The following is a 23,190-nucleotide window of genomic DNA, read 5'->3' on the forward strand; positions in this document are numbered from 1 at the left end:
TTTTTTTAAATCCACCCCCCCCCGGCTCTCGGAGTAAAGGCTTAAAGGCTTTTAACTAAAATACCCAAAGTGCCATCGAGCCAGCCCCGGTTCCACTTCTGCAAAAACAAGGTGAAAGTCGACGTTTGCAATGTTTGTCTAACCGGGGTAAATCCAAAGGTCAAAAGGCAAAGATGACGTGAGGTTGAACTTCACCCGAGTGAGGAATACCTCGGCAAACTAGCAACTTTAAGAACAATAATGGAACCTTGTGTGAATGTTTCTCACCGCTGAATGGGTAGTAGTTGCCTTCCCTGGGCGTCCCCATTGCAAAGACTCATTCAAACTGGTGATTTTCTGAATGCAAGTCTCATGTTCCTCCCCTATTAGCGCGCAAACCCCATAAATAAAAAAGGGATTGACTGAAAAAGCCAAAAACATGACGATCCATGTTTTAAAGTAAGTACTCCATGAATCTGTGAGGGTTTATTCTCGTCTTCCGCCGGCTGTTTATCCTACACTTACGACAGGGTCTCATTTTCAAGAGATCCACAACATATTTTCAGTTCACTTTTTTTGGCAGTGCGTCCGGGGGTTCGGCAGCACATACATACGGATGTATTTCGGTCGCGGCCGGCTTTTTTGAAGAGCACGAGCACACACACACACACACACACAACAGGTTCCAAGTTCAGCCGCGCAGAAGGGTAAACAACAGCAGAGCGGACGGACTCCTGGATAGTCTTGTGTTTGAAGAGCAAACTGTCGCCATAAAACCATTATGGGCGATGCCAGGAGTGGTTACTCGGGGCCGTGGTCAAACAGAGCGTTCTCTAGTGTTTATGGCGGCTTGTTGTTGCGCGGCACTTTGCAGCTGCGGCGTCGTGTCATTTCGCCGCTCTGCAGGCCGGGGGAAGTGCTCTGAACCGTACGCTTGGCGCCGTGAGCGCACTAAAGGTCGTGCAAAGGGGCCGTCGTCGTCGTCGCCGTCCGTCGGGAAGAGTGTGTGATTTAGGGTTCCGCTGAAAAGGACGTCGCGCCCTCTGAGAAAAATGGTCCACGCTCCTAAATATTACTCAAAATTGAAATAAGCAAAGTGGCTCATCGAGTGGGCCGCACACCCTCTTTGTGTCGGCAGGCGTGCGTGCACGGGTCGTTGCTTCTTAGTAAACAAACTGCTCACTCGAGAAGTCGCTTCTGTGCATAAGCCCGAGGAACAACACAGATTTTCATAAAGCGTGAGCGTACTCTGAATGACAGAAGCCCCGAGGGGCAAGGTAAACCTTTTTATTTTCATTTTTTTAACCCAAGAGGTCTAAGCTTGCCATAACGACTTATTAAATAATTTCTCTATGATCTGATTAAGGAAATCTTAAAAAAAAAAAAAAATAAACACGCCTCAAATGAGAGTTAACAGGTTAAACCGTACGTTCCTTTTCTTTTAAGCAAGCCATCTCCGAATGGGATCCTGGTGGAAGACAGCTCAAAACAATGCAAAAGTCATGTTAATTATTTGCAATGCTTCATAGATGTTGACGGGTGAATTTGGACATCCAAAGTTCAACAGTTATCAGTTGACAATATCTTTATTATTTTATGTAGATGGGTTGGAATAAATTATATTCCAGGTTGACTATTTACCAAGGGAGCATTGCTTACATTTGCTGAGCCAGGTGTGGTCTCGCCCTCAGATGTACGCATATAGATCTACTGGGTGGATGGATATCGTCAAAAAGACAACAAGAGACACATCAACATAATCTTTTAAAGTGAAACAGATAATTATAAGCACTGTAAGAAGTCAATTCAAATTGCATCCATTAGGGAAAATACTGATAAATATTAAGAAAAAAAAAAACCCCAATAATGTTTAAAACACATCCTGCACAAATAACAGTATATGCAATTTGATATGGACAATAATCCACAGGAAATGTGGTAATGCACTCGGTGATGAGATCATCAGGCTCCACTCGTGTTTTCACACTAATGCAGTGCTGCACTGCGGCTACAGTTCTTAGGGAGCAGGAGAGAGCCACCGAAATAAGTTACGGCGGAGAGAGGAAAATGTTTTCACCGGCTAACATTACTAGCCGCGAGAAAGCAAGCGCCTCATCAGATGAACGTAATGTCACTATTTCCCGTTCCGAGCCGAAACGTTTCATATTGCGTGACGAGTCATTGGGCGGAAACATTTGTTGGAATAGAGACAAGGTTCCAGGGGAGGACCGTTGCTGCCGAATCTTATGTTCTAACACCAAAGTCTACGCAGCACAGTAAAAGCAACTGGATCATTATTGTGTATTGTGAAATCTACCGTTAAAAAGTGATGTTGTCCCATCCCTAGTTCAAACTAGTGTTTCTTGAATTCCAAAATGTTAAAGAATATAAAGCATTTCATAGAGTTTCTGACTACATATGGTTTTACTGAATAACACACCAGACAAAGGAATCCCGCGTTCTAAAAATCGCGACTCCCTGCACTGCACAGGGATACTAAGACTGTCCGGTCGCTGGCCGGGAACAGACGCATGTCGGTGGGGTCAGATGGGTGGAAGGTGGGGTCGCTGAGGTGACAAGAGACCCACAAGCAGGCGACTAGAGGACAACTCATTTTTTATGGGGAGCCGGAAACCGCACGCGGGAAAAAAGCTCCGGCACTCTCTGATTATCTGCATCCCACGGAGGGCTCGGAAGGCGCCCGACATTTTCAACTCTTGTGACAATTTTGGGATCCGACCGTCCACCATCTAGACACACGCACTCCGACGGCCGTGACTGGTGCCAAGCCGGCTTCAGAGGCGCAGGTCCTCCGCGCCTAGCGACGAGAAACAGTCCTTCACGCTCTGCTCCGATACCTCCTCCAGGGATGACGGCTTCCACTTGGGGCTCTGGTCCTTATCGATCAGCACTGGCAACACACAGGCAGTGACAACATTGGGTCCATGGGAGACGCACGCACTATTTTCTTCACATTTATATACATTTCTGCGGGGCATGGAGGGTTAAAGCATGAACGTTGATGCTTAGTGAACAGCTGATTTCCTTTTTTGCGGGATCTGACTTACCAGCTCGTACACCCTCGTGGAAGTCACAGCCTCTCTGCAGAACGGCAAAAAAAAAAGAATAAAAAAATGAAAAAAAAGAAGGTGCCACGAGATCACATTCTCTGCTGATAGCTCATTCTCATCGTCGTGTTATTGTGAAGTGTCGTTATCGCTGCTGAGCAAATGCCTAAATCATGAAGCTTTCGGGTTTAAATAAGTTATTGATTGATTGCTAACATGGAAAGACTTCATACTAAATTTTGCGCTGTCTGGGGAGTATTCCAACTTGAGGACTGCAAATAAAAAATAAAAATAAATAAAAATCAAGGAAAATGAGAACGAGTGAAACTGTGAAGATCGCTCTGCTGTCTTTTACCATGCAGGCCTGGCTCAGCCGGTACTCCATCACCAGGACGTCTTGCAGACTCAGGGAGGCTCCCTTGCTCAGCTGCTGATAGGTGATCTTCAGCGACATGGGAGACATCTTGGACAGGGTCTGGACAGAGGGGTGGGGAATGTTTTGTTTCACTTCAGGCAACAAACCCCCACACGATGCCCAAAGAAGGAGTTATGGTACCGATGGATCGTCTCTGAGAGCACATGCGCCTCCCTTCTGGCCTGGAATTCAATTCCAGCCATTTCACCCCCCTTTCAACCCCCCCCGCCCCCGGTCCTGTGTCCCTCTCAGCTTGACATTTATTCTGGACGAACAAATGTGAAGGGCAGAGGCTTTTTTTACCAGCTTCCCATATTATTTCAATGAAAAGATTAAAAATAAAATAAAAAGATTGCTCTACCCTTTCAAAGAGTGCAGCATTGTATGCTTGGACAATCTGAATTAAAAAAAAAGCACAGCAAATATATTAAGACCAGGAGTACTTCATCCATCCAGACAGGGGCTCCTAACATCAGACCTCAGACTACATCTACGTAGCATGTGTGATTATGATGGACTCACTACGCGTATGGAAGGTGTCTCGACGGTTGTGAGAATAACATATCGACGGACAAATGAAAATGCCTGCCCTGACGGATGACGTCTTGAAGGCTGCTTTAGCGCAACGCCAACACGGTTTCTACCTCTGTGTCGCCCATGCACCAAAGCAGCTTTCAAGACATTATGTCCAAGTGTTGTTATTTTCCTCAACCGTTGTATTCAGTGCGACTGTTTACCAAGTGAGAAACATTTGTTTTATTAATGAGAGATGTGCTCGCATCCACCTTGACCACAATGTACAACCAATGAGTAATAAAATGAGCAATACTGTGCACTACATCGATGGTACAATTATGGTTAACTGCTCTCATGTGTAAAACATTGTTATACTGTCATTGGGGCGGCTTTGAGCTCGGCACAACAAATAATAACAAGGCCTTTATTATTATTATTCAGCACAGGCAAACAACGAGAGGTGGTTGCACACTGTTCACCCCGCAGTGGGCTTAGGGAGTAGAGAAGGAGAGACAACATGGCAGAGTCGGGTGGTAGCTAGAGCAGGGAACGGCCAAAAAAAGAAAAAAAAGAAAAAAAACATAAAAGAAAGCATAACCTGGAGCATGTGAACTACGTCGGGGGGTTGTGCATCATCCCTCTCTTATTTGATCTCAAGGCACCGTCTGGGTCTGATTTAGGGCAGATTCCAGGGGAAGAGCGATGCATAAACGCTCCACATCCATGCGTCATGTCAGTTTAACATAAATAAAAATGCACTGAGCAAATTCAGAACGGGTCAGTGCCATGACAACCGCTCTGCTAGCTTAGCACTAGATGGTGGAAAATATTGACTTCCCAACCAGCTAACAAGGCACAATTCCACCACCATTAAGTACTTAACCGGAGTCAATGACGAATTACTAACATCGACGGCTGAGCGCTGTCGGCCGACTCTGCTCCGGTGCTGGGATCTGGGGACCGCAGATAGGAAACGCAAACAGGCAAACTAAGCCACATCAACCGTCCTTCAAAGTTGTTTCCATGGACACCGCCGAAGAAGGAACATGTTCAATAGACCGTTGAAGGTCACCCTGTGCTTGTGTGCTATGCATCACTGGTTAAGCCTGTTGAAATAACTACACGTACATAATATAAGTCACCGAGATTCCACTTGTGAATAGCCACAGGTTAAAAGAATACCTCAGCCTGTTTCTTAGCAAACGCTGATCCGTCCGCCCTCAGGTTCTCTAGGATTCCCTCCACGCTGTTGGAGGTGAACAGCCTGAAAGCGGGGAAGAGGCGAAGCATATTAGTGAGCGGCCACCTAGGAGATGTGGAATCGCATAATTGTAATACATTCGTTCTGCAAGTGGATTTTACATTCAATTCTAAAACATAGTAATTATTATATTTCCCCAGAAATTGGATACACCCAGTTACTCGCGTCAACTTCTTCGATGAAGCATCAATATTTCCCAAGACAGAACTGCAGTCAAGGGGGAGGAGTGCTGCGAGAGGACTTTTGAAATCTTAAATCACATAGCACTTCTCAACTACTTCATGATGTATACCCAGTATGCCTCGGCAGCTGGTCCTTGTGTCTGGCCTTTACATACAACAGCTTTCTAGTGATCCAACTCTTAGGTTGCACACCCAGCGGTTTATTTCTACCTGTTGATGTCTTCCACGTGTGGCTCTAGCACAAAAGGCTTCTCAGCATCCAGGCTGCTCTGTGTGGACACAGAAAAAAGGAACAAAAATGGCGTTTTGAGGAGCGCTTTTCTCCTAAAACTGACAATGTTGCAATGTTATGCAAAGGAAGGTAGTATATCCATAAAATATATATTTTTTCTACGTTTAAAAATCGTTACCGGATAAAACCATGAACTGGATGCAACTTTCCTACGTCCTTTGATGCAAATCACAGTACTCAGCTTTGCTTAAAAACAGAAACATTTGGCCTACAGTATGTCCTGGTGGTCTATGACTGAGGGCCTTGCTTCTTTACCTGGTCCTGGTAGGAGTCCAGCACCCTGGAAACAGCCTCAGTGGAGGGTGACCTCAAGTCCACCAGTTCCTTCTCCAGTGCTAGAATCTGAGAGCGCGGGACATTGAGATCAACACCAGCCGCCATAAACATTCCGGGTCAGTTGTTACCGTGGCGAGTCGAGCCACCGATTCCCCGGTAGTCACATTGGCAGGTCATCTGTCCGTGTTTACCAAGTATTTTTGGAGTTCCTCGAAACTTAATTAGCTGGTGAAATTCTTAACCCATTGCCTGTGGTTGAAAAGTAACTATAGGTTTTTGGGGTTTTTTTTAGCCATCATGTGGAACAAAATGGCATTAAGGTATTTCTCTTCCTGAACTTCACAAAATGACTGTGGAATCTTTTGTTAAAAAATGCTGCATTGTGAAATTGTGTATGAAATATTACAGGTTTTGTTGTCCACATCTTTAGAACAGCATAGTATCCGATTTAGGCCTAAACATTTGCCCTGCGATGCAGCGCTATTGGGAAATTGTATTTGTTTCAGTCCCCGATTTGGAACAAAAGTAATAACGATCCATCTCCATCCCAGAGCGGGATCAAGTTGTGACACGACTATCTGAGACATTTAGCATTTAAAGAGTTTCTAAAATAGAAAAGACTAAATGTGGATCAGGCTGATGTTTACCAAATTCCATTGTGTTCTTAAAGAACAGGGAAGGCGTTGTGGAGATTTAGGAAATGAGATGTTTTGTAATGTCACTTTGTTTTTTTATATACACAGTATATCCTACACAAAATGACAAATATTGTACTCCCTTTGGTCAAACTCATTGCTTTATTTTCAACACTCCTCGAGCTAAACCTTGCCCTACCGGCGGAACATCCCAAAAAACGACTCCGTACATGTTTGTGACTTTCCATGATCTCCACTACCTACTGTTCTGACCTCACACCAGAAGTCTGGACACGTAGAGACAAACAGGAGCTGCCTTTGGGTCGGCTCGCACACACCGGCACCAGTAAATATTATCAGCCAGATATCCGGTGACTCAGGATCTGGCTGTCCAGCGGAGCCCGGGACTCCATTTCTCCTCCAACTGCCCTTGTTCCCGCAGTGATGGTTATCACATCAGACGCTTTTGGGTTTATATATCAAACACAACTGAGTGCAGCGTGTGTTTATCATTGTTTTGGGCTTAGTTAGTAGTTAAAAGCTGGATTGTCGAGAGTGGCATTTCTTCAAATGTCATATTAGAGCAACATGCCCCGAACTGGGCAACAAAATGGAGTTTGTTAAAAGTTCCATTTAAATCCCCTGTATTTTCTGCTTCTTTCCACCTCCAGAGGTTTCCCCATTGTTTATCAAACTTTGCATGGTGTTGCGATGCATGCTCATGAAGATATCAGCCCACTTTACTATGTGCCATCACTGTCATTCACGTCTTGATGGCAAGTGGCACGTTGTGTTATGGGATACTGTAACAGGACGATGACACGTGGTATGACACAGTATGGCTCTCCAACAGGCCCCGTTTTCAGTTTTACCTTCTCGGACTCCACAAAGTGACTCGCCACTCCAGCTCGGAGCACATCTCGACCTCTGAGACGGAAGCCCGTCAGAGCCAGAAACAGGCCCAACCTCCCCGGGAGCCTTGGCAGGAAGTAGCCGCCGCCCACGTCAGGGAACAGCCCTGCCAAATTGAAACACAGAGGGCAAGTGAGGTGGTTTCAACACTTAAATAAAGAACCCCAAAATAAACTAAACCCAAAAACAATTGCGGGGCCAAATATAGTATAGAGTCCGCTTAGTCGACTGTCACTTAGTTTGCTTCAATGATAGAATAACATACAAGTACGTTCATCTGACATGGATACCATTCATAACAACTAAAACATTCACAGAAACCTCCGACTAACAACCAAGGCAACAAAAAAAATCGTTCGTTTAGATCTACCAGCCAAAACTCCTAACTGACATCAGCCTTTTCGGAATACCTTTGTTTAAATGTGTCCCTCGTGCACAAACAGGGGTGCAAAGTAAAGCGCCTGCACACAACCAAAACCTGTAAAGCACACAAGCTTTTGGGTTTATTTTCTTTGCCTTGACAGGAACAAACAAACAAAAATAAATCTCTTGGGTGCTACTGGGTTTAGACGGGGCGCCACCCTGGCACTGTCGGAATTGGGAAGGGGGGTGGGGGTGGTGGGTGGAGCTGTGTAGGAGCAGGGTGAGGGATTAGATGGACTGACCTGATTCAAGGCTGAAAATGTAATATCATAAATGTGGCAGATTAGGGCTGCCTTTCGGGACAGGAGAAGGGTTGGGTTAAATCTCTTAATCCCGCTGACCAGGGGGTTAACAGGAGAGGAGGTGTGTTGTGTGTGTGTGTGTGTGTGTGTGTGTGTGTGTGCGTGCGTGTGTGTGCGTGTGTGTGCGTGCGAGCGGGGGCAAATTTTTTTGTTTGCGTGTCACGGATCAGAGCATCTAAATAATAATTGTCTGTGTCTGTTGATCACATGACAGGGAGAAGCATTTTTCTGGCTGTGGAATTACTGTGCCAACATGTGGAAATATATTCGGGAACGCTCTGGAATACTGTCTCCAATTCCAATCACTGAGTTTCACAGATGTATGAAGGTGGTCAAACTGTATTTTTGCACCATGGTTATTCATATATACCTCTGTTGTGTCCCTAGGTAATTTTGGGGAGTGGGAGGTTAGTAAAGGCTATGATTTTTTTTAATTCTTTTTTATGATGTTTTACTTCTGACAATTTCCTTACATAGGTGTGAACATGTATGTGCTTGTCTGTACTTTATATAAAGCTAAGGGTGTGTGTGTGTGTGTGTGTGTGTGTGTGTGTGTGCGTGCCGTTTCTATTGATTTGAATTTTCCTTCAAAGAATTATTCTATTGTTTATTATTCTTCTATTCTTGAATGCTCTTCCACGAGGTCCAGGCTTTAAGAGTATTCCAGGCACATGTTGTGCTAGGTCTATATCATATATTGTCATATGTGCAGCCGATTGAACCACTTAATCATCACGAGCAACAGGATTCTAATATCAATTGGTCGAAACTACTTCCACAGGACGGTTGTTGGCTGTCAAAATATTTTTTCCAGAGAAAAACCAAAAGCATAAATCAATATGAACCGGGAATCAATTACTACAAAAGGACCTTTTCAAAATCCATTATCCATCTTTTGTGGTACGGTGTCACCCGACGGGATACGCTGTGATCAATGTCTTAGATCTGTCTCACCACAACACCAGTGTTACTCCTTCAGAAAAACAGCATTTTGAGTTTCTTGCATCAGGAGGGTTAAAAAATTGAGTTACTGCAACACACGTTTTCATTGCAAATGACTTAAGACAGCTTGGCTTAAAAAAGTTACACTATGGCTGTCTTTGTTGGTCATCTGGCATCGAAGTGAGCTCTAAGCATTGTGCTTTACACGCATGGCTTCCCTAAGCAGACAGTCTGAAACGTCTTAATTCTGAATTTACTCTGTTGAAACCCCAGTAATGTTACGGTTTATGGTACAGACGCAGGGAACTTGAAGAGGCATCAGCAGCTTGAAACGCAGTTGTCAGTGCTCAAATGCTCAACAGCCAATAAACCCACAAAGCACACTTATCCAAAGGTAAACAATTGCGCGGGACTCGGAGCTGCACACTTGAGCTCTGGAAAGGCCTTAACCGACGGACAAATCTTGACATTTCCATGGTCTGTGGAGTGCCTTCCGGGATTAAGGGACAACAACTGACTGTAAAGCATAACTATCTGTCCAATTACCTTAGTGTTAGAGATTTGTTACTAATCTCCTCAGCACTCCCACTACAATTACCATCTGTCCAGACTACTCAATTAGCATAACGGGAAACTATGGCTAGAGCAAGAGAAATGGTTATCTTAGGTAATTGGCTATTGTAAAACATGAACACGAGTGTGACTAATGACAAACAAATGACAGTATTTTTCCAACACAATTGTTTTCAAGCTAGTCATAATTCATTTGGTCATTGGTTCAATGCACTTTTGCCATGCTTAACTGCATCTTTGATGGGAGATAAACAAATCGTAAAATTCTTTTAAAGTTTCGAATAACGATTTATTGCATTAATGCATTTATGAAATAATACTACGGTACACAATAGTAAAGCACGGCTGGCATTCAAACACTGTGTGCTTGGCGTCCCCACAGCCATCCTATCGTTCTTAAAAAGATAAGAAAAATAAACATGATAAATATAGTCGTGTTGGAATGCATCGAATGGAATCCCTCTTTCCGACTGGTCGAGTCTCGGGTGAATGTTGGGTTGCAACGGTTGTTATCATCATTTACTTCCATATACTGAGTAGTCGATATTAGTAATGCGCTGCCAACATGTTCTTAGCATAGAGTAGGACCCTGTTTATTATTTTCATGAATTGTTTGATTGATTAACTCATTTGCATAAAGAGAATCAAACAAAGTTCCAAAACACCACTCTTAGTTGGTGACAAAAGTGCTTTTTAAAGTGAATTTATGCAAATATTTGGCCCAACCTCATCAAGCAAAAACAAAACATGACCTCAAACAACTGAAATGTGATACACAGTGGACTACACCCACTGTCGTTTCATCCAACACAAGAGCAGCTGGTCGGAACAAAGCCATTAAAAAGTTTCTATCATAAAATTTAAAAAAATCCAACGTCATCTACAGTCCTTAATCAAAACAAAATGGAAGGGGGCGGCAGTTTTACGAAGGGGATGGCTTTCAAAATCAATGCCAAGGAACAAAGAAAGTATATGGACGGTGTAGATCTGATTACCTTTTCCTCAACAGGAGATTAAAATAATATCTTATCTACTTATGTACACGTCCTGAAATCTTGCACTTAAACAAACAAACAAACAAACAAACAAACAAACAAACAAACAAACAAACGCGTGAGCTGGCTCTTGAATTACTGATAAGCTAGAAACTCCCTTTATCAATGATGTGAGCAAACGGGGATTCGCTAGAGGTACCGCAGGGGGCGTGTGTGGATGTGGGCTGTCTTACCGATAGCCGTCTCCGGCATGGCAAACAGGGTCTTCTCGGTAGCCACCCGAAACCGTCCGTGAACCGAAAGACCAACACCCTGCAGATTAGGGAGAGAAAGAGTGAGGGAAAGTTGTGTGTGTGTGTGTGTGTGTGTGTGTGTGTGTGTGTGTGTGTGTGTGTGTGTGTACTTTTTGTTGGATACTGGTAACTGACAACACACATGTGTAATGGCATCACTGACAAGATAAGTAAATGTGTGCGTTTCTTTGTGAATGACTTCCTATGCATATGCGTGTGGATGTTACGTGAGGACAAAATCTCTCAGGGAATCCAAAGGAGAAAAAAACAAAACAGTTTTTCAGAACCAGCCAGTTACCGGACTCAAAGGCCGAGACTTTAACACATTTAGAAGTAAGATGTAGGTGATAACCATAACCAAAGAAGTGAATAGAAACAAAAACATGAAAAAAATTAATAAAAATAGATCAGCGATAAGAGAGAATGGGCGGGTAGACAGAAGTTGCTTGAGGAAGATTCCTGCTGGATGCATCAGTCCTGAATAACACCAGGTCTTGCTCTTACACTGTGTGTGTGTGTGTGTGTGCGTGTGTGTGTGTGTGTGTGTGTGTGTGTGAGTGAGTGAGTGAGTGTGTGTGTGAGCGAGTGAAGGGGGTGATTAATGAGTGCGGTGGGCCAACAGAGAGCGAGGTGAAGGTTAATGAGGAGGTTTGGCCAGAGGACATTTTCAACACTGGCAGCAATAGTCTGTGTGTGTGTGTGTGTGTTTGTGAGAAAGGGAGACGGACAAGGGGGGCACGGAGCAAGGTTGCCATAGGAACAACAGTTCCTGCAAACATCCATGTATTTAAACTCATGCACAAGAGGTCAATGACTCGAAGTTTGTGGTTGACGGCAATGAATGGGAAGCATAATGACTTGATTTTTTTTATGAGGAGAAACAACTTTCTCCGAAGAACTTTGGACTGTTAGGCCCAATCTAAAACGCCTGCACTCTTGGATTCAGACGAGCATTCCCGGAAGTCCAAGAGGGGTCAGGACTATCCCGCTGTGAAAATCTGCAAGTGGCCGGCTTTTTGAACCCATAATGCAGACTTTGATTGAGGGAATAAAAAAAAAACCAAAAAACACCTCAACAAAATACGGAGGGTGCAAGAAGAAGAAGCTCATGTATAAGCAGCAAATAAACACATAGCTCTTTGGTGGTTGACTTCCAAATATGTTTTTTTTTTAATCTGATGTGACGCCATATCACTACTGAATAGAAAGAAATGATTGTATTTGTTATTGATGTTGTATTGATACCAGTTCAATGCTCGGGCATAGGACGCTAAAGTTGGGCTTTTTGGCACACACAGGCATCTTCAAATGACGACACTGATGGGTCATTTATTGGTCAGGTCAAATAAACCCAACAGGTCCACGGAAGAGTGAGGGATGGATGGAACAGAACGAGGAGGTCATGATGCTGTCCGTCACTCGGTCCTGAAGAGGCTTAACTGATGAACGCCCCCAAGGTCAACGTCATAAACCAGGCGAGAAGACGGAGAGAGGAGGAGGCGGGGGCTTCGCTGTGAGCGGCATCGTGAAGCATAACAACAACAACAACAACAACAACAACAACAACAAGACCCTGTGCAACGTGGCGACGATTGCAAAAAGGGAAAATGCAAAATAAAGACGTTGGTGAATCACATCTGCAATTAAGTTGAGAATTCTAATCCATAAGGTACTTTGATTTTTATCCTTATTTTTCTATTCATGCTGTGTTGGTCGGACGTACAATATTCAGCCTGCCTCGTGTCGTGCCTCAAGGTTTCCTCCCTTTCCCTCTGTTTTTTCCCCCCCTTGCCCGTCTGGGGGCTTATAGTTAGCGGCTGCTGTCAAACTGTCCTTTGAATGTGGGCCTGAAAAGCCTTTAAGACGGTTACCGTGATAAAAGGGCTGGACAAATAAATGTGACTTGTCTCGACTCACTGTTGGCACAGAACACAGAAAAGGAACAAATCCAGAACCGCACAGCGCTGCCGGGTGGATTAAAATGTCTTATCAGTGGAGACTCAACAGACTTTACTGACTGCTGGTGCCATTCTGAGACAACCGCACAGAGAAATGGACGAGGGGAAAAAAAAACAAAAAAAAAAAAAAACAGAAACACCCGTGCACATCAACACAGCGCGACCTCCAAGACAACGAGATGAAATACGTCTGTGACATGGCTGTCACACGCTGTCATCGTGTCAGCAGACTGATGGTGAAAAAGGCCACTAGGCTTATTTTATAACAAAAAATGGACGGTTGCTTTGTAGGAGGGAAGACTTGGTTGTAAACAGGGGTAAATTCAGAGGTAGGTAGGGATTTTTCTTTATGGTTTTATTAATTCTCTTTTTTTTTTAACTTTATAAGTTCAATGTTATGAACCCGGGTTTAATTCCTTAACAAGCGCCGTTGAATATACGACCAGATGTCATGTTATCATATAATACCAATGCTTGTGATAATAAATTATTAAAAGCTCCCTCCAGCCATAGCCTTTCCATAATTAAATCAATATCTTGTAAGGAAAACAGAGGTTGGTGGGCAGCAGACCTCTTTATCTTTTCAGATTAATATGAGCCACCTAAAAGGAAGCTCGACAGAAAGCTCGGATCCTCTCCAAAGTGTACACCCATCACCTTGCTGATATGACCACAACCACCTCGAACCACTAGAAAGCCAAAAAGAAGAGAACAAAGGGGGATGCAAGCGGAAAGAGGGAAATAGAGACAATTTGCGAGGAAGCCACAAAACTTCATTCAAGGCCTAAGGCCCTGACAGAATGAGGAAGGGTTTAATCTCGCATTCTCCAAGTTGATAACGATGCCCATAAAGGTAGTGGAACAATGCAAAGCACGACTACGGTACCAACAAGCCCATATAAGAGCATGTTCCCAGTACAGGGTCTATACAGTGGAAAAAAACCCACTATATAGTCTGCATTGGAGCATGTTTACAGCTCACCTGTTTGTGGCTAAATAAGGCTTTGGGATTTGGAAATCCGGTAGGTTTGGTCGCAATGGATAGAGGTTACTTGTAGATTTAGGTTGTAAAAAATAATTTGTACAACACTGGCCGCCCACATGCAGAAGGTTCTTTGCCACCACGGTGCTGGGGGGAAAAATCCAGATTAAGGTCTGTTTTGGCTCCCACTTCAGCCTTCCCATCGGACATGATGGATGCAAACAAACAAGAGCCAATTAACCAGGGGGGCAAAAGATTACATATGGAGGCCCAAGACAATCCCTTCATCAATATGCATCGGCTGCTATGCCAAGCCTTACAAGCGAGAGCTATAAAGGGTCTATTCTGGTCCCTTTTCATAGTGAAGTGCCTGTCGTCCAGCTATGTAAATGTTTGAAGTTATCAAGGGGGGTTGGGGGGTGCACTTTGGGACCGAAAGAAAACTTCCTTCTGAAACGCTGGTTGTTCAAGTTCAGTTTAATAGGGGAATTCAGGTTTTTTTCGATTCGAGAACACGACAGAGAGGCAGAGAGGGGAAGAAGGGGGAAAAAAATGACTGTTAGAAAATTAATAGAAACAGAGAAGGGAAGACACAGGAAGAAAGATCAAGAACAAGATCTAGAGAACTGATCCGTCTTTTCTATCTGATACAAACATTTCCTATTTAGATGTCGGATTTTTTCCTGCTCTCAGGAGACAGACAAACTGGGAATAAGTGGACTCTGAGCCATATTCCATATATAGATCCTGCCTGCTATCATTACTACCCATTTCAAACAGCCATTACCCCGAGGATGGTTTGGGTGAACAAGGCTGTGCCTCTGTCTGCCGTTACAACAGAGGGAAAAGAATGTTAGTACGTATATTCAAGCTTTTACGGTCTTCTGTCAAGATAATAAAATGGAATGAATTGTGCCGTCTTTCTGCAGTACCATATGGTGCCTTTGTCCCTGTCAGGGCCAAGCTAATCTCACAGGTCAGCAAGCATCTTTGGTTCTGGGCGTAAACCGTCTTAACGTGGGTTATTAGGGATGATACCATTTTATTTATTTTTTTTTTCAGACCGAGTCTGATCAATGAGTGAGTACCGTGGGGAACAGAGACAATATAAAACTGTCACTGAGATCTAAAAAGTAAAAACTGAACCAGGAACTAAACGCAACAACATGACATTACGTTGGAATCAGGTTAAGTTAGTGGAGCACTATGTCGGACGCAATACAGAGTACATGAGCACAGATTCCCGATATGGTATCAATCAAGCACACTTCATCTTCCTTCATTCATATAATTAAAAACGAACCCACAAAAAAAAAAAAAAAAAAAGAAAAACAATTCCACTAAAATGACAACAGTTTCCATTTTCTTCACTTTTCCCATTAAATAACAATTTACTTTTGTATTAACTTGTACGATTACCAAGTTGTGACATTTCAGCAATTTTACGTTATTTACAGAAGGCTTGGAGATTGAGCGTGCCATCGCAGGCAAACACTGCCACGGTGCTGTACCATTGCTGGGAACATGACTAATGCACTCTGCTTTGATTTGACCTACACAGTACATAAAAGGCGTGCACGTCACCTCATCAGCTGAACACAAATCATTACAGCGCTGACGACAAACAAAAAGAGCTCGGAATAAACCCGCCGGTGCATAAACCCTGCGGCTCTGACGGCAAGGCTGACGGGCAACCGTGTGGATGAACTTTCAGCGAGGTCTCAATAGACATGGGCAGGTGCTGCACAGACCTTTCCATTGGCCACCCTGTCTAGGCACATCAGTCACAGATAAACCAGCCTCCTGCCCTTTAGACGACCTCTATGTGACCTTTCTCGTATGCATAGATTAAGCCGTACATTGTGTGGGGGGAATTGGTCCATGCTGGACACGAGTCAGTGTGTGCATACGGTCGTGCAAATGGATCTGCACAGATGTGCCCGTTTGGAACCCAAAGGACCGCGTAGGCGGAGGCTGTTAACCATTTTGTTATCTGCAAGATTATTTTCATGTAACGAGAGAATCAAAAATGCGAAGAAAAAAAAAAAAAAAACAACAATATGTCAGGTTGGAGACAGGATAGTTTTGTATCCATTTTTGATTCCCTATCCTTGAAACAAACACATGAAACGAGTCTGACAGAGAACTAAATGGTTAACAGCTTACTCCTTGGCTCTACTTTGGATTCCAGACAGGCCTATGAATTAAACCCGACCTTGATGGTTCGGGTACATGTCGACGTGGACAATGGTCCGATGATGTCACAGCTCTCAACTCCATGAGTCACTCACAACAGAAAAAAAAACAACAAACACGGAGGGCCAAAGTGGAAGCTCGTAAAGGTTGAATTCGCACAGTCTACAAAGTCTACATTTTGTCATGCCCGCTCCTCATGAACAGCACCGGCAGTATGCTGCCGTATAATAAAAATACTGCTGTGAATCTCATTTGGCTGAAGATATAGTTTGTAAAGGACCATTTCAAGGTAATGAAGTGTATAGCTCTCCTTGCTGGTTGAATCGTTTCAAGGGTTATTATTTGTTATCACAAATGGGGTTGTTTTGATTTCCTGTATGACACATGCAACCTTTTGTCAGAAGGACACATATCAGGTCATAATTCCTCCTTCGGCGCTGACGGGCGTGCACACCGGAGAGTTATGATAGTCAAGGTCACCGGAAGAGATGAGCAATCTTATCTCAAGCCATATCAAAAAAACCTCAAACATTCACTCTCAACAGATGAGAAAAACGAATTTCACAGACATTCACCATCAGCATGATGCTGGAAATCTGAGCTTATTTGAGCCACAGCGTATTCTCTCTCTGCCCTTTAAATCGGGACACTAGTTACTCTTCTTGCAGTTCAATTCAAATTATGCTCCAGTCTGACAAGGAGATGTCAGGAAAAAAATGCAAGAGTGCGGACAACATTTTCAATGGTTTGTCAGGATGTGTTTCAACCAATCCAGGGCCACCTGGAGACTAAGGTGAAAAAAAAAAAGCAAACAGAAGAAAAGGCATCTAGTTGTATGCTGCCACCTGCAGGCAGACTTAAGTATTTCAATCGAAATAAATGCCAACACAATCTCACACCTCACTCAAGTTCAATGCTTAAAACAATGACAGGACAAGGTCACCTACTTGAGTAAGAAGTGTTTTCAGAGGTACATTTCTCTATTAGCACGACAAAAATACATGCAATGTTACTCTATTTTAAAACAGTAACTTTGATTGACCAGTTTATTTTATATTTAGAAACTTAGAAAAGGAGGCTTGTGTTTAACCAAGCAAATAAACAAAGCAAAAATACTCACCCCTCCCATTGTTATTCCGTCAATAAGGGCAATATAGGGCTTCTTGTATGTTCCTTGTGGGACAGAATTACATGTATGTTAAAACAAATACATGTAGCATTGATGTCGTACAACTGTAATTTACTATAAATTACAGGTGTAAATACTTTTAAGTTATGTGGTTGATAATTAGTACATTTGTTACGGTTAAACTTTACCAATGGTGTTGTTCACAATGTACTCCTCACGGAAGAAGTCCTGTGCAAGAGAGTCCCCGGCCTTTCCTGCCTCTGTGACCGCTGGGAGTAAGTATTAATAACATTAATAAAAATCATGACCTACACAATAATTCAAACTAGATAGCAATATCACCATTACGTAGAATATGAATATCAGAATTGAGAAATTATTTCATGCCAGTCAAAGTGTAGACACAAGGAGGGGTACGGAAACCCTCACATTAGCGTGCGTTTAGCACACAAGACCTCCCGAGACCTGGACGGTAACACGAGAATGCGACTGTCGCTGCCATTACCTCTGATGTCGCCGCCGGCACAAAAGGCTTTTCCTCCGGCTCCTTTGATAATGACGATGTCAGTCTGATTATCTGTCTCCCATTTCTATAAAGAAATCACAAAAACACAGGGTCAAAACAACTTTACACGGACGGTTGAGATATAACGTCATATTCTCAATGTAAAACTCCTTTCTAATCCATCTTTGATACTGAAAAATAGTGATCTGCAAAGTAATTTATGTTGAGAAGAACTAACAGTTAATAAGTGTGAATTCTTGATGATAGAAGCATAAAGTAAGAGCTATGCATAGCAGCCAATTGAGGATATCCTTTGGAACCGAATTAACTGCATCGTGCTATGAAGCAGTGTATTTTGTGTATGCATTTCAGACATTTCAACCACTACAAGGAAACATAGTGAACAAGATAAGTGCTCTCACGTTAAAGTGTAAAACGGACTGAAATGATCGCCGAGACCTTGACAGGGAAAATCTACATGAAGCAAATGGTTGGGCCACCACACAAACAACTGCATTCGTTTAGGGCCATTTACTGACAAGAAGAGCTCAACACTTTTTAAACCACTTATGTCAGTGACACCGTGTCCTAGTGGCAGTAAACTTCCAACAACAATCTACAGCATCCCACCTTCAGCTGTGGGTAAATCTGTCGGATCATGGAGAGGTTCAAGGCGTTGAGGGCCTTGGGTCTGTTTAGCGTGATCACCCCGGCGTTGCCCACTTTCTCCAGCAGAACGTCGGCGGCCGCCTGACCTGACATCTGTTCCAGAGCAGAGATCACACAACAAGATCAGACAACGCACCTTGGACGTGGACGGCGTGAATAGAGGAGCCGGGGAATGGCTCCCACGCGAGCCCGAGGAACGGGAAAACAAATGACATAGTGTTGGAAATAAAAAGGAGCGAGATTGAAATGAAGTACCTGTCCAGTACGTCCACTTCATTCAGAACACAACGGACGGCATAAACGTCGGAAATTAACAGGCAAAGGAAAGGGAACTTCAGTGATAAGCTAGGGAAGCACTGGAACAATGTACAGTGTAGAAGACTGATTTGTGCTTAAATTGGATCCATGTTAATAAGGATGTATATGATACTCAAACTGCTAGTGTGAGCAAAGTCTTAGCAACAGAAATACTACCACCACTACTACTACTACTACTACTACTACTATTACTAATACTACTACTAGTTCTACTATTACTAATACTACTACTAGTTCTACTATTACTAATACTACTACTAGTTCTACTATTACTAATACTACTACTACTACTACTACTAGTACTAGTAATAGTAATAACTACTACAATAGTAGTAGTAGTAGTAGCAATAGTAGAACTACTATTACTACTACTACTACTATTGTTATTATAACTACTACTACGGCCTCACGCTACTGGGAATAAAAACAACAACACAACAACACAACAACTGGAATCACAAGCAAGTCTGAGGCCAAATCTCACATTTAGGGGGTTCCTTACCATGTGCCCTTGAATCCTCTGCAATCGCCAGAAGGATCGCAGCCTAAGGAAAAACATTTTCTATTTTAAATTTGATCACTTCAAACGACGCTCGTGCGTGGCCGACCGCTCGTTCCATGCATTTGGAAAGGTTTTCAACCCGCTGCCTCCTTGCGTCGTTAGTGACCAATGTAAGGAGCCCACTAAGACGTTCGCCTCGCCGGGGACGCACCTGCTGGGGGTCCGCAGGACGCCTGACGACATGTTGTTCCGCTGGATGGAGCCGCTCGTCGCGTCGCCGCAGAGCTCTTCGTGCGCGCCTCGGCGTTACTTCCGGGCAGCAGCGCCGGGCCGCCCCCCGATTGGCTCGTCACCGGCGCGTCACGGCGCGTCACGGCGCTCGACCGCTCCGCCGCCCGGCGCGTCCTCAGCAGAATTAGGAATAGTTCAAGTAATAGTTCATCCATTTCATTTGCGGGGCGAAAAATGGGAGTTTATATGACAAGGACTGTTTTGATCATAGTTCCACTGTTATTCTCTGTTATTAGAGCACAGGCAGCATGTCGTAGTAGGGAGTTATGTACGACAATACTTATATTTCCTTTTTTTTTTTTTTCAAATGAATGAACCATCTTTTTTAAATTGTTTCTTCTAAAAAAAAAATCACTTTCCTCTGTAGATGGGGAATGAACGGCATCGGTTAAATGTTGTTTTCGTCAACCCATTAGAGACTACTGATTCATAAAGACACATTAAAAACGACTGAATGTTTGGAACGTGTAGGATGAGGGTGTTCGCCTTGTTTGCCCTTTTTTCCAGCTGTGAAGGTGTGTGGGGGGGTTGAATCCGGGCGTTGGTAGAGATTCTAGGAGAATCTTTGCTCCCAGGGTAAATAAATGGTCGGACGGATATTGCATTTCATAGATCGAGTGTAGCCTTAGGGTGTAATAAGAAACAGAGATTCAAATGAAATAAAACAAGGTACGCTTTCATTGATATTATTAGCGGAGAAGATATTATTAGGAAGAAATCAATCTGAGCATTTACTTGACACACAGAAGCATAGACTCAAAGTAACCCTTTATGTTTGATGTGTTTATTCGTCATTTTGTCATATGTAGGCCAAATGTTTAAAATTTAAATGTTTTTTATTTTTTAATGAACAGAGAGAAATACGTCCTGAAGGTGGCTCTGTTTGTTTGTGTTTCATACTTGGAGAATTATGTTTTCAGGTGGAATCCAGCGTGTCTACTCCCTTCTAGATACAGGGAGTAACTCTAGTCAGAGTCACTGCTGCAGGAGCTGCTGGAGGACTGCAGAAAAGACATTGAACGAAAATACATGAACAAGAAGTAATTTCATTCAAACAGACCTCAAGTGTCAAGTATTTGAAATTGTTTTATTTGAGTATTTGGAAACTCTATGTACTGTATGTGGGTATTCATTACCCGACTGTGTCGGCTTTACTTTACACTGTTTTAATTATTTCAAGAAGCAGCAATGAAACACAACTGGTCTGAGAAAACTTGAAATAGAATAATATAAATATAATAAATATAAAAATAATCTTACCCCACGACTCCACCCTCCTTTCTTGTGGCACTTTCCATGTCGGTGACCGCGCTTGTGTCTGTGCCTACGTCCATGTCCATGTCCATGTCCATGCCCATGCCCATGTCCATGCCCATGTCCATGCCCATGCCCGTGGTCGGGCCCATGCCCGTGACCGTGCCCGTGCCCATGACCGTGACCGTGCCCGTGACCATGCCCGTGACCATGCCCATGGTCATGTCCGTGACCATGCCCATGGTTATGCCCGTGACCATGCCCGTGACCATGCCCGTGGTCATGGCAACAGCCTTGCCCACAATCTGACCCAGGTCCGTAGCCATGTCCTCCATAAGGCGGAGCCATGGGTTGGCATCCAGCGGGCCCATAGGGCTGGGGAGGGCAGTGTGGGGGTGGCATGTTGCCTGGTGGACACTGAGGATGCCCCCCTGGCATGGGCTGCTGGGGATAGTTAGGGTAACCTCCGGGATATTGGTTTCCTGTTAAACACATAGGAAATAAATATTCCACCCCAAATGCAGTACTGCGTAGAATACTATACACTTTCAAAACATTCAGGATGAGAACAAACTGTGGCCCTGCCGCAGGCATTACCTTGATTGTGGCCGTACATGTTAATATTTATATTCCAAATCCTGAAATTGCAGAAAGAAAAATAAAGAAAAACAGTAAATATTATTGTATTGTATATTCCAACAGCACATGCAATGACTTGTTGCGTTAGAGTCTGAAAAACATCGAGCTCAGAAAGTGTATTGAAAACATTTGCACAGTGTCAATGTGCCTTTTCAAATGCTCCAAAAAAAGCACTTAAACTCCAAGGCGTGGCACTTGAAGCACAATGCAAATACTGAGCTGTTGAACAAAAATTCCTATACCCTGCTCTTTAAAAATATAAAGGCCTGCTTTAAAAAGTGCGCAGCAAAACTGCACATACTGCACATATCTGTTTATACCTAATAGCCTATCCCACATACATAAGTCTATTCCCTTTATTTGTATTTTGTACCCCTACACCGTATTACTTTGAGTAATTTTATTTTATCCTATATTATTCTATTTACTTACTGCATTACGTTTTAGGAATCAGTTAGTTTCAGTCAGTTAGTCAGTAGAAGTTAGTTAGCTATTGTGTTTAGTCTAGAACATATTGTGTATAATCACCGGGTTGCATTGACATTTCACTGCATATATGTATGGAAGTATGTATATGTATGTGACAAATAAACCTCTTGAATCTTGAAAAGAAAGACACATTTTTAACTGAAATCTGTCATTCAGAAGTGGACTTACTGTGAGCTGGAGTGCAGAACCAAGCAGTCAGTCGTGATTTGACTCAACAAGGACTCTCCTTTTATAGAGAGCGACTCCTCCTCCAGAAGTTCCTCCACAAACATCATAATAGTACAAAAATACACCAATCAACTGGCATTGGTTTCAACATCTATAAGGATGTGTACAAGAGTGATTATTATGTTTATCAATATGAAGCCAGGTGATAAAAAACAAGAATGTTCTGATGTTATTGGTTGAATTTATAAGGAAATACTTCAAGGTCCTAGTATCAGCAGATTTTTTTATAATATACATATATTTTTGGGTAAACAACACAAATAAAAAAAAACAATAGCGGAAATTTGATTGGTGATGTTGCTAGTCACTCAACCCATTTTCAATTTTGGACATGACCTCTTCTTTTTCTTCTTAATCTTTTTTTTTTTTTATTGTTATTCTGTTATTTTGGGTTAAATCAGTTGCTTATCATTAGGTTTATTTATTATTTTCCAAATTGTCCATATATTGCCAATTTCTTTTTTCATATTTTTACTGTATTTGCTTTGTTATTATTTTGCGTGTTGTGTTGATGTGAGCTACTGGGGCATCTTGGGAGATTAGCGAGGACACAAAAGAGAAAGCTCTAACGGATGCACTTCCGAAAAAACCGAAGGATCAAGTTTCGTCATGAGTTCTCAACCTAATGTTCTCATTCGGGTGTGAGCGGCCATTGTGATTTAAGAACAAACGCGATAAAACTTTATCCCACACTTGGGAGTGGGAGGAACGGCCGTGGAGGAAAATCACTGGGTTACCCTGTGTGCGTCAAGATTTGGCATTCAAGAGATGTGAGGTGGGGGGGGGGGCGTAGCAGCTTCCTTATCTACAGGTGCTCATGCTTGAGAGGGGGGGGAAAGAAAACATACCGAGTGGAGGAAAAACAGGTTTTTAATAATAGATACAGCGATCAGCCTGTGAGCACATTCCAACGCTACTCGAAAGGAATTGCGTTTCTTTTGTCACTTGCCCCCATCTACACAAACA

General features: G+C 43.1%; 1 protein-coding gene across 1 annotated transcript; it reads right to left on the reverse strand.

Moving 5' to 3' along the window:
• Window positions 1–1,725: 1,725 nt before the first annotated feature.
• On the reverse strand, window positions 1,726–19,654 carry hibch (3-hydroxyisobutyryl-CoA hydrolase). Its single transcript, XM_080018777.1, has 14 exons — window positions 19,535–19,654; window positions 19,324–19,366; window positions 18,465–18,596; window positions 17,835–17,919; window positions 17,518–17,598; window positions 17,321–17,373; window positions 11,005–11,083; window positions 7,497–7,642; window positions 5,969–6,055; window positions 5,632–5,690; window positions 5,161–5,242; window positions 3,403–3,522; window positions 3,048–3,081; window positions 1,726–2,890 (listed from the first exon to the last, which is right to left on the reverse strand). The coding sequence occupies exons 1-14, from the start codon at window positions 19,564–19,566 to the stop codon at window positions 2,775–2,777; spliced, it is 1,149 nt and encodes a 382-aa protein (XP_079874903.1). The 5' UTR covers window positions 19,567–19,654; the 3' UTR covers window positions 1,726–2,774.
• Window positions 19,655–23,190: the final 3,536 nt, after the last annotated feature.

Source organism: Zeus faber (genome assembly GCF_960531495.2).
Source record: "Zeus faber genome assembly, chromosome: 18".
Lineage (NCBI taxonomy): Eukaryota > Metazoa > Chordata > Actinopteri > Zeiformes > Zeidae > Zeus > Zeus faber.